Source organism: Metopolophium dirhodum, chromosome 3 (genome assembly GCF_019925205.1).
Source record: "Metopolophium dirhodum isolate CAU chromosome 3, ASM1992520v1, whole genome shotgun sequence".
In the NCBI taxonomy this organism is placed as follows: Eukaryota; Metazoa; Arthropoda; class Insecta; order Hemiptera; family Aphididae; genus Metopolophium; species Metopolophium dirhodum.
This window is the reverse complement of record NC_083562.1, coordinates 7474388-7492455: the sequence shown is the minus strand read 5'-3', so window position 1 is coordinate 7492455 and position 18068 is coordinate 7474388. Positions and strand designations below refer to the sequence as shown.

The 18068-nt window shown below is 28.0% G+C and overlaps 1 protein-coding gene across 1 annotated transcript; it reads left to right on the top strand.

Annotated features, from left to right (window-relative positions):
• The first annotated feature begins 1921 nt into the window (after positions 1-1921).
• LOC132940943 (alpha-tocopherol transfer protein-like) lies at positions 1922-17807 on the top strand. The gene is made up of 7 exons (XM_061008750.1): positions 1922-2079; positions 13641-13783; positions 14401-14557; positions 15333-15588; positions 16419-16529; positions 17109-17214; positions 17303-17807. The coding sequence occupies exons 2-7, from the start codon at positions 13651-13653 to the stop codon at positions 17353-17355; spliced, it is 816 nt and encodes a 271-aa protein (XP_060864733.1). The 5' UTR covers positions 1922-2079; positions 13641-13650; the 3' UTR covers positions 17356-17807.
• The last annotated feature ends 261 nt before the right edge of the window (positions 17808-18068 follow it).

Below are 18068 nucleotides of genomic sequence, written 5' to 3'. Positions count from 1 at the left end.
ACCTAGTCAAGTATAAACAAATCGATTTTTCCTCTACAGATTTTGTTGTAATTTAATTAATATTAATCGCAGAGACTGAAAACTTTTTGTCGTTACGTAATGCATTTTTCAAAGTATTTAGACAAATGCTTAGTTATTTATACCACAAATCTATTAAAACCATAAGTATCTCTACAGTAGGTACCTACGCCGGTATTGATTTTGAATCGAATAACATTAATATATGATATGATATATCATGCAATGTCTGTTAGAAAAAATTAGATAGTTCAACATTTCAGGCTAGCGTGTATTACAGATAGAAAAATAAATTACTAATAGTAAAATAAATAAATTATAAAGTATCTATAGTTAGGGCTTAAAGTGAGAAAAAATTCCAGGGGGACTACTGACTCCATATAGTTTTAAGCGTCCCATATATAATTTTATGTGCAATGTCTAATGTATAATGTATATAATATATTACCATAGGTATCTGGTATATAAAATGTATAAGCAGTGATTGTGTGAACACACTCATCCCATTTTCAACCCTGAATAATGTTAATCCTAATGTGTTGAAGGGGATTTTTAACCGCCGTTAGAGGTAGGGGGGCTATCTGACCGAGTCACCTCCACTTTGATCCCTCCTTGGAATTAGTGGCACCGTCTCTGCTCAATCTTGTTTTTCGTATACAAGTGTACAAATATTAAAATATGTAACTATACAAATATACAAATATACAATGACGGTTTAACCTTGAAATAATAAATTCAAATTTAGCACACCCACTGCAGTGAATTAAATTATTTAACTTCAATTGAGTTCCCTGACTTTTTTTTGTTAATTTTTGAAACAATAATGACAACTTTGTAAAACGTGTTATCAATCAAATGAAATGAAACTAGAAATGTTTGTTTGGTTTTTGATAACATAATTCGTCGACCATGACAAAACTTGCACGTAATCGTTTCTATATTCACCAGATATCGTAATTCCCCAGTTAATATTCTAGTTTAAGACTGTGCTACTTTTTATTAAAAAGTAAATCTTGTTCAAATCTTTAATGATATCGTGTCCGCTATAGATTTTATACAATTCGTTTTTAAACAAATTATAATTATCTTACAAGTTTTAGTATTGCACATTCTACATGGAAATAGTACCTATTATTAATATTATTTAAATTATATACTTTGAAATCTTACTTTCTGTAACATAGCAATCATTGTAATTTCTGATTGATCTGCAAAAAAACTAGTTCTGAATAACTGTTTAAAAATGAATATCAATCCAAGTTATAATATAATATAAGATTATGAAAAGGTTTGATAAAAAAAATACACACGTGTTAGACTTTAAATAATAAGGCGCTATAGTTGGAATAGCTATAAAAATAACAAAACTAAATGTTCAACAAGACGTGATTGAAATGTGCTAATTGTTGTTTTGAGTGCATACAGAATTAGCATATTATAGTCTCATAATAGTTGCTACTAATCTACAATACCGATTTATTATTATTTTCACATTTTATAGGAACAGTTGTTAATATTACCTAAACACGTTGAGAATTTGTCTCCAGAATGACAGAGGTTTTGGTGCAATAATAACATGAGGTGTTGATAACTATGAATTTCGTGAAATACGATTTTTGTGTTAGTGTTCAATGTTCATTTTAGGTACCTATAAAGGCGTTGCCTACATTGTTTTCTTACATAATTTTCGATTGGTGCGTATATACATACATATGTATAATGAGTACCTATGTTTATTTTAATGTATAATCTGTATAACAATATCAATATTGTGTATAAAAAGCAAAATCTGTTTAATAGTGACATACTTTTTTTTTTTCCCCCGTCAGCTCAAAGTCCACTGTTGGTACAACACGATGGTATATGATCGAAGATTGTTGAATACATTAAGCCATATTATTATGTTTATCTCTAAACCGGCCTTTTACACACTGCCGTTGATTGTGAGTAGTGCATAAACGTTTTAGCAGTGTTGAAAAGTGTTTGTTTGCTGGTCTGTTATCGCGTAGGTACGCGTAGGTACCTATTCCTATATTTTGTCAGCATCATCGTAAATAAAAGGTAAATACAATAAGTCAAACTTACCAACAAATATTATTATATTAAAATATTGTTGTAATTTTTTGGTACCTAATACCTATATTTGTTTATAACAATAATATTGTTATTTATTACTTGCTCGTTGTAAATGTGGAATGTTACGCATTCAACATTATTGTATAATATAGTAATACATAATATGGCATACAACTAAATAATTGTTAGGTATTATACGGCTTTTTACTTGTTGATTGTCACAAACAGTGTAATAGATTTTAAACTGGATTTCTATAAATTAATCACAAACTTGTTACGCAGTATACGCCAAACATCATCGTATTTGTAATAGGATTATAAAAATAATAGTTTTAAATTTTTACAAATACCTATAGTAGGTATTTGTCATTTGATAGGTATATCTCACTTATACATCAACAACTATTGACCCACAGCGATGACCGCATTTTAATTAGTACACATCTAATGTGTTTGGATTCTGAACGGAGCGATTAAATGTATCGATTTTACAAGATGTCTGTGTGTTTTTTTTTACCTATCTAAAACATTTTTTATTTTTATTTTCAATCTCAATATATTTTCTGGTAGGAAAGTGTATCTAATTGGTATTTTGAGTAGATCAAAAATAAAAAATTCCCAGTGCTTTTATTAATAATTGGAAAAACTAAAGAGGTGACCTACTGCTCCGCTGTACAATAGGTTACAAGTAGATTACTGTAATGTGTGGTGTTAAATTTTAATTTAATGATATAATATCATTGTATACAAAAAAAGATTCTGAGCGGAGACGGTCTGTCAGTTTACGTATTTATACTAAAATAACATTTTAAAATTTCAGCTAAATAACAAATTACTAAGATCGTTATTCTTTGTTTAAATATCTAAGTTAGTCCAAATTTAAACTTAAAATAGCATTTCAATAAAAAACTGTGTTTTATATTTTTTTGGGTGAGAGTATAAATTACTTATGAGACACTTTGGATTAAATTTTCAATTCTCAACTATAAAAACTGAACATTTTAAAAATTTGTAACTACAAAATAATTTACAAACTTTCAATATTTTGACGAATTTTGTCAAATTTAAGATTTTGAACTTTAAATGCTTATAAAAAATTATCGTGCCTACGTAACCTAACTTATGAGGAATTTTACTTAGCGGGTCTTTATAGCTTCTTTTTTCCACCCCTATATGTGAATATAGGGAGACTCCTCACACATGAATTTAGTTTTGGCTCACAAAAATCGAATAATGTTTTGTTTATACTTTATATGTATAGTTGCCATTGTCCATTGGTTACATATTATATTATATTACTATTATGTTATATTATTATGTATTATTATTATAGTATTATCATAATAATGTTGGTCTGGTCAAGGTAGCTATAGGTAGCGATCGCTGCCCGGGCCCCTAACCTTTTTTCAACCAAAACTTAATTATTAAGTCTCGAAAAAAAGTTTGACAATACAAAATATTATGAGCACAAAAATACAAACGAGTTAAAATAGCTAAATTATTAGTATATGCATGTATTTTTCGAATCATGTAATACTATGGTACTACGATGATAAGATAACATTAAAATATCTGCTGTTTGGAAAAATATAGGTTCTTATAGTGTTCTAACACATCACACAAATATTATTTTTTATTGAATTAAAACTTAAAAATCATCTTCTTTCCAATATATTATAATATGTATTGTTAGTTGTATTGAAGTTGAACAGAAGTTATATGATAACCACAACCTACCTAGTGTTTGTAGAATAAACCTAGATGTGAAACTAGGAAATTGTTTTAATTAAATTTTAAGTTACCTTAGTAAGTAAGCCAGAGTTATACCTCGTATAATGTATATATTACATTATTACTACCTACCTCTAAAGCTTTATCCACAGTTTCACGTATTAAATGCTTAAAATACTAATTTTCGTAAAGTCTGATTTCCCATGCCACCAGTTTGGCAAAACACAACAAACTAAATTATTACATAGTATACACCATTTCGTTTTTTCCGTGTAATCAAGCTAAGTTGTATTAAGCAGGAGTTTAAATCGGAGCTTTAAACCACTTTTTTCATTCATCGCGTGTAAGGGAAATTTGATTTTTATTAACTTCATCTCGGCGGAAATCCCTCGTGGTGACGGAAATGATATTTTCTTGCTTTTGTTACTTTTTCAAATATTTTATTGTTATCAATCAACTTAACTCAAATTAAATAAAAATCACTCAGAAAAAAATATTGAAAAACATGAATTTTTATTTTAACAATAAATTCAACAGTTTTTTCTGTGTTGTTCAGAAATCAATAGAAAAAATGCAAATGGGGGGGGGGGGGGCTCACTCTGTGAACAAATTATATCGAACAAACCACATACGTCATAGTTTCATCGAAATGCTTATATTGTATTCGTTAATTAAATATAAAGTACAATGCATAATTGATTTTGAGTCCCTATAGTCTTAATTACGTTTGTCAAAATAATGAAAGTATTTAACTCACTATTTAAGTGATTCATTTGAAGACAATTTTAATTTAATTAAAATTTATTTTTCCAATTAAAGTCGTACATTTTACATGTGAACTGGCACAGGTTGTTTTATTGTTTACCGTAGACTATTTTTGGACCTGTGTAGTTGTAGATTAGTAGTTTCCACGTGACCATTGCCATTAATTAACCATATCATTTTCCTCAATCTGACTGGCTGAAGTCTATGACGTGTGAGGAGGAGTCAAGGACTTTGCAGTTTAGATGCCCGACGCCCCGAGAAACTTAATTTCGCCGGATACATGAGTGTTGACTATTTGACAATTGATAGTTTTTATTTACCAACAACAAACAATCAACATGAAATAATCGCGTTATGGCTTGCTAACCACGATTTCATATCAAATATCTACTACTAGCACCTACTTATTACAGTTACCAACATGAATTATTCAGAAGAGCTTATAATTACTATCATTATTATTCAAGTACCTATCTATAATTATAATGTATCACTCACATCCGTGTCTCATACGTACTGGTTTTATATTTGTGGCTCTATCTAAATTATTTATTGAAATCAACTGTCTAATTTAATTTTTTGAACACTGAATCTAGAAAAATATAATATACCGAAATAGTAAATACTGCTCTAGGGCCTATAGTTAGGTTATCCTTGACCTGCTCTTCTTAAACTGATTTTTTTAATTATAAAAACAACCTATGATGTCTAATATTTATTTAAAATATTAACCTATACACGATTACTTAAAGTCAAATCTTCAATTAGGTAGGTATTTAAAACAATTAAATTGATACCAACAATGAACTACTATACAGTTATAAATAAATCAAATCGAAACTTTTTGTTTGTTGAATTTGATACTTGGATATTGGTACTGGTTAATTGCTCACAGATTAAAAATGTACTATTATTCAATATTTTATTCCTGCATGTTAGGTAGGTACCTAGTCCGTGCAGTGGCATTTATAGACATTTTTTTGTGAGGGTCCATATAACGCTGTTTAAGTGGCGTAGCCAAGAATTGTGTATGGGGGGGGGGGGGGCTACGTATACAAATACAATATGTCTTTTATTTACACTTTTTATTTTTTTATTAATCTTGATAAAATTCTAAGGGTAACACAGTCAATGTGGGGAGGGGAGCTATAGCCCCCTAAGCCCCCCTGGCTAAGCCACTGCGCTGTTCCGTGGGAGGCTTTGCCCACTTTACCCCTAAAAACGCACGATAACATAAGACCCCTTGACGTTGTTTTTATCCGAAATATTGTCGTCCATACATTTCATCATTAGCGTTTTTACTCGAAAATCGTATTTTAATGCCTTTTCTTTTGCTTTCCATAGATATGTTCACGTCGATTAGACGTTTAGTCGTATGATTTAATTTTTCATTAGTCTCATGTGCTGAGTCCATACGGATAAAAAACGACGATAGTCAAAAAATAGCTGAAATCATAATACCATTATACCTATTATCTAGTATAGAACTGTATACATTTATATATGCGTGTATAACTAGCTGGTCTTTGAATTTGAGTGTTCGAGACTCACTTAAAATTATCATTTCATATTCTTCTTTTTTATTAGGGCATCATATAAATAATTTAAGACGCCTATTTGTTGATTATATGTTAGGTCTGATGGGGGATGTATTGCACCACTGGCCATCAGTTTATTATATTTTTTAATTTTGATATACCGTGTAGTAATTATATCCATTGATTATAAAAGTTGTTATTCATTATTTGTTGATGTCTGACGATATTATTAGTACCTTATTATAATTATATAATATAAATATAATATAATATTAATATTTTCCTGTTAAATAAAAAAGTTTAAATCCTGACAAATAAAATTATTTGACGTCATTGCAAGTTGAAGAATGTCCGAATCGAATATAATATAGCTGGTACTGTATTGCGCCTGCTATAATCACGACTATTATTAAGTAGGTAGGTACTTGGTATGTGTAATGTATAGTATTATAGGTACCTACCTACGTATAATATTAAAGATCTATAATTATTCTATAGGTATGCTATATCTATAATTAGACAAAAAAAAAAAAGAATATGAATCTACAGTCATTACTCATTAGTATCGTTGTATTGTGGTTTTTTCTATAAATTATATAATTATTACAATAAGTAATATTATTTAAGTAAGTACGTCACAAAATCATACTAATGCTGTTTATCACATTTTCATGAAGATATGTCGTTAATGATTAATTATATAGTATTAAAATATTCATTAAAAAAATGAATGAACATTTACTAACACAAAAGTTTCTTCTTGTACTGCTGAGCTGTTGACAAAAATGTATCGAAACAAAATGTAAAAGTATGTACTTATTTGGTACCTATACTACCTATAGTGATATATAATGATATATAATATATATAATGACAAAAGGCTATGAAAAAAATTTTTAAAAATACCGCTTTCTTTAATTTATAAAACCAATAATACATAACGAAAGGTGATTCATCTCTAACATAACTATAATATAGTACCTATTATATTATTATCCAGTCTATTTTTATGACTAAGTATGTAAAATCTTCATAAACTTGTTTTTACTATGCATCACGCGTGAACGACAGTTGAAGTAATTAACATTATAATAAGTCATAACAAACACACGTCACACACATACGACATACACATAAACTACATTACCTATACATTCAATATTGTTGTCGTATCATTGACACAGGTTCACGACATTCAAACATCACAATAATTATTGTGGAGGCGAAAATGGAGTTTTTCACGGAGGACGTATAGCGCCTGTTGACGTCCTCTATAGTCAATACGTCCGTAGGTAACAAAACGTGTACCTATATATGTTTTCTAATTGTATAGTATTATTGACTATAGTACGCAGTACAACTAGTATAAGACTTATAGGAATATGTATCTATTATATGATGGCTATACACAATACACAACATTATAATAATGTATTATTATATATTATTATTTATATATTATTATTATTATTATTATATACGTCTGACATGTTTCATACCGTCGACCACCGAATACCAATAACAATAAGATTATAATTTTATTCACGGACTGATGAATGGTGTATATACATTATAAGTACATAATATTATGTGGTATTGAATAGTCTGAGCTAACACTATTGTATATAATAATCTTTGTCGTTGTGGGTTCGATAAAAAAAACCTTTGCATACTTATATAATAATATATACTGGCCACTCGCCACTGGGTGATTATTTAAATTTTTAACAGTTATAAGAGTTGTTTTTTTGTATTTTTGTTGCACACGATTTGAAGTGATCATGAAACAATATTTTTGAAAAAAAAATTTATATTTTAGACTTTTTTAAATGACAATAATATACCTACATTTTTATTTTCATATCGTGAAGCAAAATATTTTTCTGAAAATGTTGATGATGGAACAAATTTAATTTCGAATGAGTATTATAATTATTTATTTAAATATTTAAAGTTTAGATGAACAGAGTGGAATAATTGTAGTACAAGAGTTACCCCATACAATGTTGGTCCACTACTCCGATCAATGTGACTAATGAACTATTCTTCCAAAATTTGATTTGTATGCATTAAAATTCACAGACAAATATTCTGTTTTGGAATAAGAAATTAAAAGTGTATGATTTCTTTCAAAAAAGTAAAATAACTTTAAAAAAAAATTATATTTGTATATATTATAAGTAGCATACTAGTAGTATATGCTACTAGGTAGATAGTTTTCCTCTGCAAAGAAAATTATATCATCGATAGGTTTTTGGGGTATATTGCAGTGGAAAAATATAAAGTATAGCATTTTGTTAGCATTTTTTTTTTATTGTTGATTGGCGATATGGTAAAATGATAATAAAATGAATGTATTTAATTTATTTAATTTTTATTTGGTATGGTCTTTAAATTATTTAATAAAAAACCATAAATAGTTTACATAATAATGACTAATGAGTGGATTTCACTTATGCGGATTCACAATTTTTATTTCCAGTAAAAAATCTCCCTCTATAATATACCTACTAGATAAATATATTCTAAACAACTATAATACTTTATAAACAATTTATACGGTAGAATCAGCTTATAACGATCTTCAAGGGGCCTTGAGAAATAGATCGTTATATCCTAACTCCGTTTTAATATCCGGATGATAAAAACATACCACAACACGTGAGATTTAAAACGTGATTAAACCAACCAAGTACGTAGCTGTAAATCGTTTTATTCGGAATATCGTTATATACTGCATCGTAAATCGTAATAATCGGATTCTACTGTAAGCGTACGATTGACGATGGTGATTGTATGAAGTACGATGTACCTGGCAGTTTTAAGTTTTAACTGTAGTGTTCTTAAATTAAGAAATTAAATCAATAAATAGGACGTAGCTTCATTTTAGCATGATTTAAGGAAATTAACACATTTTTATACCTTCAAAACTATACTCTTTTTGACTTCGCAGATATTTTGTTAAGGTTTTATAATACGTATTGAATTAAGGTTGTTTTGCGGTTAAGGCTTCAGGTGTCAGGTTCCTGCATATTACATCATAAAAAGTGTGTGAAAAATTGCGTTTTTTTTTTAAAACTATTATCACACCAGTTTGGCGCGTTTTTAACAATAATTACATTTTTATTTGTTATTATAGCTGGTCCTGTGCATTTTGATGCCCGTTAAAAATACGAAAAAAACCGCTAAAAATTAGAGTTGTGAATAATAATAATAATAATAATTTTTTATTTATTGTTGGCATGATTTCATTACAACTGTTGGCTTCTTTATATTATAATATTTTATGTAATTGAAACACGTCCAAAAGCGTGTCATGCAGGAGACATAATTTGATTCAGTGATTTGATTTCTAATGATTTATTTTATTTTATTAATTGAGATCCAAAATTAGGCAGGCCTTGCAAAATTCACAGCAGTTTTTCAAAATTTTTAAAGTAATTATTTAAATAATATTAACTATTTAAAGTTTTAATATAACTATTTCTTTATAACTATTACACGGAAATTTATTATTTTTAAATTTAAATATGTGTTGATTTTTAACTCACACGTATACTATAAGGGTAAAAAAAAATGCTGTGTTGATTAAAAATTCAGAAGATTTGATAACGAGTTATTTTAATACCTACCTTTATTCCTTAATCCAAATCTAACCTTTTAAATGTTTCAAACTACATATAGGAGGCCCAACGTGTCTCTATGCATATTATACAGACCGTGACCCTGAGTCTCATAAATGTTATTCCTATTTTCATAATTATATAAATTACGAAAAATTTACGGGTCCGTGCGACGGATTGCCAATTGTATTTTGTACTAATCATGAAACCGGAAATTATTATTCGATATTATTATTATAATCGGTATACCTACCTAAGTTACATACCACTAACCGGTTAAAGTAATTTTTTTGTTTTAACCATTTTAACTATATTATTCACAAATCTTGATTTCAAAACGTACTATAGTTATTACTGCAACTTACCCGGAAATATATTATTTATAAACAATAACAAAATTAAGACCATACGGTTACACCGACAATTGTAACTATATATGCTTATATATAATTTTGTTGGCGATACAAAATTCAATTCTATTCGATGTTATTATTGCAGGAATAAATCTTATACTCTTATGGCTCATACAAATAAATATGCAATAAAGTATTTATTATTCTTATGTTCGTCTGTGTAGTATATGAAGAAAATTAACAAAATAATAATTTAATTATTCGATTATTCAAAAATTGTATTACAGTATATAATGTTAATGTATACTGTATAGCCTAAAATATAAATTCCAATTGTTCTTGATTCTTATAGGACTGGTAGGAATTGCATTGCTTAATTGTTATTAATCTTATATTATATTTAAACTTATCTGCGAACTAACTATGTACTTAAAACAATAAACAAGTGATAAGTTTTCTGATAAGTGATAAGCTAGCTTTACTATAAAATATTAATTAGAGTGATCTGATATTACACCCAAGCGGACAACGATTTGAATCCACAAAAACGTCGGCGTAAACAGTCCCAAAATTTCTATTTTTTAACTTTTCTCCTAAACTATGATAGCTTTTTTTTCGTATTATCGAGGACTGGGGAGAGAACCGCGATTTGCATTACAGCTCCCCGGGAACTATGATAGCTCATTGGAAATTAATTATCAAGTAGATACAAAATGTGAAAATAAAAATTTTTAAAAAATATTATTTAATTTTTCTCGGTTAAAAAAAGAGTTATTTTTTGTTAGGTTTTCATTTAGAAAGGTAGATTACCGAAACTGGAGAACAGATTTTGTTATTTGGGGTCTTTTTGGATTCACATTGATTAGGAGAAGTTCAGTGAAGATTTTTACAGAACTTTATCTTCAATCGTTAATTCACTACAAAGCTATAAAGCTGAAAAACATAAAAAAAAAACACCCTATAAAATCAGACATACATACAGAATCGTTTTTCATAAGTATGCAATGAATAATCGTTGAATTAAAATTTAGTACTCATTTCTACATTCGAAAATCGAAAGTCTTACTATACTGTTGTTCAACAGAGCAATTTCATAGGCTTTTTAAAATTTAGTTTTATTATTTTTATTTTAGGTACCTATCATATAATAATGCCACACCTAATTATTTGCAAAAAATGCACAATAGTACTTGTACTTATAGATTAATACTTAGTATATAAATCTTACAAATCTCTAAGTATGTTTTTATTGTTGCAAACATATTGAACCGTTTATCTGCAGGCTCACCCGCTTGCATGTGACATCGTTGGACTGAGCAGAGGACGAATGCAAACTGCACAATATTATAATCGTCAATAATTGTAATAATACCAATACACAGATAAATTATGAATAATCGTTAACGTTCAATATTATTTAATTGATAATCTTTTTATGTTTTTAAAATATTATCTCAGCTTCATTAGCTGAAAGAGTTTTTTTTATTATTTGTATTGATTTATATTCATTATATTCATTATTTATGAATGTAGTCAATTTTAATTTGTCTTATAATTAGTCCAAACTTAAAAACCTTTAAGTTTGCAGTTTCTAGTGTGTTGAAGTATAATTTTCAGTGCAGTAAAAAAAACACGAATTCGTGTTAATTTAATTAAATTTCAAGGTCTTGCGTTTAAAATATTTCGAATTAGGTACTTTTATTATTGAACACACCGCACACATTTATAATATAAATATACTTAATGTTACATACATCTAAAGTTTCTTATTTAAATTAAAAAGTAAGTTCTTGTTTACGTTAAAAGTTATTAGGAGGATTAGTCGTATGTTACATATTTTCAGCAATAAAATGTTAAAACGTGTAGGTATAAATACTATAAATATGAAAAACTACTATTTTCAAATACAATCATACAAATATTTCAAATTTGTGTGTGAAAGAACTTTAGCATAATGGAAGTTTGTAAATACTTCTACCCAACGATGTTGAGTAGAAATATACTGAGTGATTGTACATCTAATTTAGATGATCTAAATATAATATATAATGTATTACATAATAATATAATATATTGATCGACGCGGTGGCCGTGATAAAGACTCTAATTTATTATTATTATTTCATTTTTACTCTTGGGGATTTCCATTCCAAATCTTTTTTGATAGAACGCAATGTCACATATTGACACATAGCTCGAAAACGGGATCGTCCCATCCAAAACGGGACATGGCCACTTTAAGTATTAGTATGAGATTAGAATAAGTTAAAAAAAATAATATATTGATGTGTAAAACATTATAACTTAACTCGCAGTGTTTAACGTGTGTATGCTAAATATTAATACAACATAATATTATGTATGATAAATGATAATAAAAATTATGATTTAAATAAATATTTATAAACATTTTATGCATTATACAGTATACATATTTTGACGTAGTCGGGTGATCTGGTTACGATATAAGCATTTTATTATAGTATACGGTATGAGCACTTTTGCAAAAGGTTTTTAACAAATAAAAATAATTTAATTTATATATTTTAATTATTACCTACTTTACTGTATGATTTTAAAATGGTTATTAATTATTGTTTCTTTGAGTTCGTTCATGTTGATGGCGAATATCATTGCAATGTGCAAATTTTATAAAGCACTTGCCTACCTATAATAATTTGGACGGAGCCGAAAACTGCAAAAAGTGTCAAATGTATACATGCAATTTTATGTTTGTCAGTTACTCAGTTATAAGTTATAACTTAATATACAGTTATATTGGTAGCTATAGATAGCGTGTGTATTGAATGTCTTACTTATGTACCAGGTACATTGTACCTATAATGTAGGACGTAGGTATTGTACTAATAATACATTTTACAATATTAATATATTATAATATATTGCGTATAAGTGTATAACATCAAAACGTCCATAATGTACCTATTGAAAATTGTAACAATTTTTGCCTTTATTCCAATTTCTAAAAGAATAAATTCATTTTTATTTGATATTTATAAATGAATATTAATATTTTTACCTATACTACGTAAAAATGAAAAGAGGACAATCAAATGCGTTAAAATGTTTTTATTTTAATAATCATATAATAATAATATTATACTATTATAACTGTATACAGTCTATAGTATTATATAGGCATGATTTCTTGTCGACATGTTAATGTGCTATGTGTTTTTAATTATAATTTCCAGTTCCAAAGTCTCTCTAACCTTCATAACACGTCAGACGTCAGTAGGAAAATTGTTAAGTTCACCTTAGTTTGGTACTACTACTGAAATGTGTGTCAACAGCTGAGTGGTGTATAGAATGCTTAGTTTATAGTGTATCAGTTTATTATGCTAAACAACTATATAACTTTCTTAACTAAATTGTATATAACTATTAACTATTCAGTTAAGAAATTATAAAAATAGTTTTATTTTAATACTAATTATGAGTTATGAATAATGGTATTATACTTGTCCAAGACCATAAACAAATACTTACTACGTAATTTGTTATAACTGTTCAAGGTCCGACAAAATGTACAAACCAGAAACGAGTTATGAAGAATTTTTGAAGTCAGAACAAGAAAAATATCCGGAATTAAATTTAAAAGACATCGAAGCGCTAAAAGAGCGGGTGAAAGAAAATATTGATTTACCTCCAATACGAGGTACGGTTTTATAGAATAACCTTTTGGGGTAACCTTAAATATACATTATGTAAATATGGAATTCAATAATATATACCTAATATATGAATTATGATATTGATATATAAATATATAATTTATGTATGCAGTGGCTAGACTTGGCAAAATTAAAATAGTGGGACTTTGTTTACTTTTAAAAAAGAGCGTCCCCATCACTTGTTAAAACGATATTGAGCCGCGAGGGCTATGCCCCCCCCCCCCATCCCCTAATATCCTTCTTTAAATCGTATGAAAAATATTTATAAATAATTAATTAAAAAAAAAAAAAAAATATAAGTAGGCATTATAATTTATAGATCCACGGTTATGAAATAATCCATAACCCAAATTATGATAATGGTATCTCGTTGATGAGAATGATGAAACGTCCCGTGCGTTACCTATAAAAATAATTGTAGGGGGCACGCTAAAATTTCTGAAAAATTAGTTGGGGTACTCCGTCCTCTTGCCCCCCCCCCCAAGTCTAGCACTGTAATAATATATGTATCCAATTCGATATAAGTTATAACTATTTATACAAGTCTCTATACATTTACGTTTCCCTATTCCCTAACCCGGTTGTTTGTTGTTTTTTGTAGACAAATCAATCGTCATGTTCCTCCACAGTAGTTACTTCGATGTAGACGTGGCGTACAAGACAATCGTTGCTAATTGCAAGTACCGCAAAGAACTTCCACAAGTTTTTGAAAATTACGATCCATCGTCTGAAGAGATGAAACAGGTATTCGACAGCATGTAAGTAGGTACTATTATAGTACTACACGACTATTGTCAATGCCTACCTATAAAGTATTTTAGGTATTTTTAGAGTACCGCATAATATTTAAACCGAAAATACAATTGACATTTAGGTTAATTATAAATTATAATTATCGGTTGACTTTATAACTCTTAAAACTAGATATAGTGTGTCATAAAATAGGCTCACCAGGAGGATAAAATCCCACCTGGGGCAAGATATAAAAAATACTTACAATACAATCTAATAATAGTTGTAGTGATATTGATATTAGAGTACACGCAGTTAAAAATTCCTAGGGGGGCAATGCCATAAAGTAATTAGTCGTTTAGATTATTTTATAATCAAAAATGTCAACGACACAACAGTTACATCGGATCAGTCGTCCAAAATAATTGCATATAAGTAAATGTACGAAGTACCTATATAGAGTATTATTACATTTTACTTTTAAAATCTTGTACAAACTTGTAGTAAAATTAGATAACCGTTTAACACTTTGATTTTGATTTTTGAACTTAAAACGATCGATTTCTGAACTTATATTAAATATTAAAATGAGGATGAAGAATTAAAATTATTTATCACCTTAAAAAAAACGTAATTATTACGTTAATAATACACTTATATTACCGTAACGTTGTCTGCAGAGCTCACGAGTCACGATACTGGCTCGAACATATTAATTATAACTTTAAACTGTCCTTTCATATACATACCTGTGCAATTTAGGGACATTGATTTTTGGTTTTTTTTTTTGGTTTTACACAGGAGCATTTCGATAGTGTCAAATCCAAGTACCGGCAAACAAGAGCGCATCCTTTACACAAATTTCAAAATTACCGACCCTCAAGAATACGACTACGTGCGCTGTGTTAGATACTTTTTTATGATGTTGGAATATTTAATGGTTACGAGTGGCACATTTGACGGGTTGGTATTAACAATGAACAGCAAAGGTGTATGTTGGCGGCATATCACCAAGACGCCGATGAATACAATGAAAAAATTACTCGGATTCGTACAAGTGGGTATTTAACGAAAACAATTGGATCATTCCAACTTCTAATATATTACGGGTTATATTGATCGTAAAAAACAATATTATATGATCATTACCATGATTATTCTGCAAACTGGTGTACTGCAGGACACTGGTATATAATATATTATAATGCCTATGAGCTAGGCTAAGTGACGATAATCTTATAGCAGGTCAACATTATTTATAATTTATATTTTATAATATAATTTATGAATAATAATTATTCATCATAAATCATAATACAAATCTGAAAATCTTAAGGTTGTACACTTATAACTGGTACACCGTAGTCAGTACGACTCTAACCTTAAGTGTATAACCTAAACTACGACATAGTTTATACAGTTAAATATAATATAACCTATAACCTTATGTTGCACAATTTATAATTCATACAAAATATTGTATTATGTTAAACATAATTTAGTTGTAATATTATTTAATACCGGCATGTCATTCCCACCAGGTACCATTCACCACCAGTTAATATTTCGAATATTATATATGCTTACTTTTTTTTGTATCGTATCTACCTACATATACAGACTAAATAAATGATAACAATGAATTCATATTATTTTAAAATTTAAACTTAAACTTAATATCCTATTGTTTTATTAGATTTGAAATATTGTTATCGGTTTCAATTGATTTGAATAAGTATAGGTGCCTAGATTATGATACGTAGGTTTTCTGTAAGACGACGTATTTAATATAATATAGTAATATAAAATATTAGCCACAATCAGATACATATGTTAATGGAAAAAACAGCAAAGTGTTAACTTAAATTTTATTTTATGTTTTTCTAGGAAGCATTGCCAGTGCGACTTAAAGAAGTGCATGTCTTAAATGCTGGAAATATAATTAGTATGCTGTTTAACATAATAAGACCGTTTATGAAGAATGGTCTTATGAACCTGGTAAGTCGTATTAAAGTCGTATTTATTTTATATTTATTTTATTCATAAATACGGGACAAGCCCAAAAACAACTATAGGTTGAGTATAATATTTTATTTTCATTTTCATTTATTCTTCAAGAAGATTATTAATATATATATATTACCTATTTACTTTCCGCTGCATGAAAACTGTTTTGATGTTTTATTCTTTATTGACACTTCAGTAATTATCAAATACCTACAAGTATTTAATATATGCTGAATTATTATCTAACACTTCCCGACTTTATATGAGAAATTCAAAAATAAATCGACAATCCAACATTTTTTTTTAGTCTTTTATCTATATAAATTATATTACAATCTGTTAAACATACACAGCTTTAATTGTGGTATTGACAAGGCAGAAAATGAAACACGAAGCACGTGAAGAGGACCCAGAACAGAACAGAACAAACCAGAATGGCAAATTAAATAATTTATAAATTAAATCTGAAACACTTACCTTCTTTTAAGTTTTATATTTTATTCTCTCAAAAATACAAATTTAGATAAAATATTAATATGTTTAAGCTGCGGGTTGTGTTTTGTGTTTTAGTTGAAAGTATTTCCAGAGGGTTCGACAGAAATTTTTGATCTCGTGCCCATCGATATAATGCCGCAAGAAATGGGGGGCAGTGGAAAATCACATTATGAATATTGCGGTAATTCACAACAATACGTTCATACATGAATCAAAATTATGGACAAACTTTTTTTTTTGTATTTAATCAATTTGTTTTGTTTTTGCAGAAGAAACGTACAATCAAATGCTCTCTGCTCGTGATTATATTGTGTCTCTATAAAGTAATAGTTCAACTATGAAATCATATTTATTTTATACAATGCACAATGCACTAAAAATAAAATCATACATGATACATGATGTGGAGTAGATAAACTATATATACCTATTAGGGTATTTCAACATTCATTTTAGTTAAAATTATAGAACTTCAATAAATTTAATATATTTATAATGGGTCATATAAACATCAATTGTTCAACAGATGTTCAATACTTTTTGTTTAAAACTTTAAAACAATAAATTTATCAAATATTTGTGCATGTTAAAGTTATAGTTATTATTTGATATACCTATTTAAAGGAGATATTATAAAATGTAGTTACATTTTATGATTGTTAATAATATAATAATTGACAAGTGTATACATTTTTAATAATTTAAATTTGTATATTTATATGATTGTATTGTTGAAATAGTAATAATAAAAATAAATCGATCAATGTTTAAAGAGTAGTGAGTTACTGTTACTCGTGTGAAAATTTGTAGTAAAATGTTTAAAGAAAAATATTTTATGTTCGATGATTAAATCTTGATAACAAAATCAATAAGTATAGGTACCTAATACTAGAAAAATATATGTTTTTATATATTCCAATATTTGTACATATGGACATACCAAAATGTTTTTGAACTATTGAGTTCATCCACGTAGAATTCTTAAGTGTTGTTACCTACACAATGTGTTGTACCTATTAGATTCTTAATGGTTGG

Bases quoted from the DNA above. Each gene is read 5' to 3' on its own strand.
- LOC132940943 (XM_061008750.1), top strand. From the start codon at position 13,651: ATGTACAAACCAGAAACGAGTTATGAAGAATTTTTGAAGTCAGAACAA. The intron at 14,558-15,332 runs GTAAGTAGGTAC...GGTTTTACACAG, and splicing joins AAACAGGTATTCGACAGCAT to GAGCATTTCGATAGTGTCAA. The intron at 17,215-17,302 runs GTAATTCACAAC...TTGTTTTTGCAG, and splicing joins ATCACATTATGAATATTGCG to AAGAAACGTACAATCAAATG.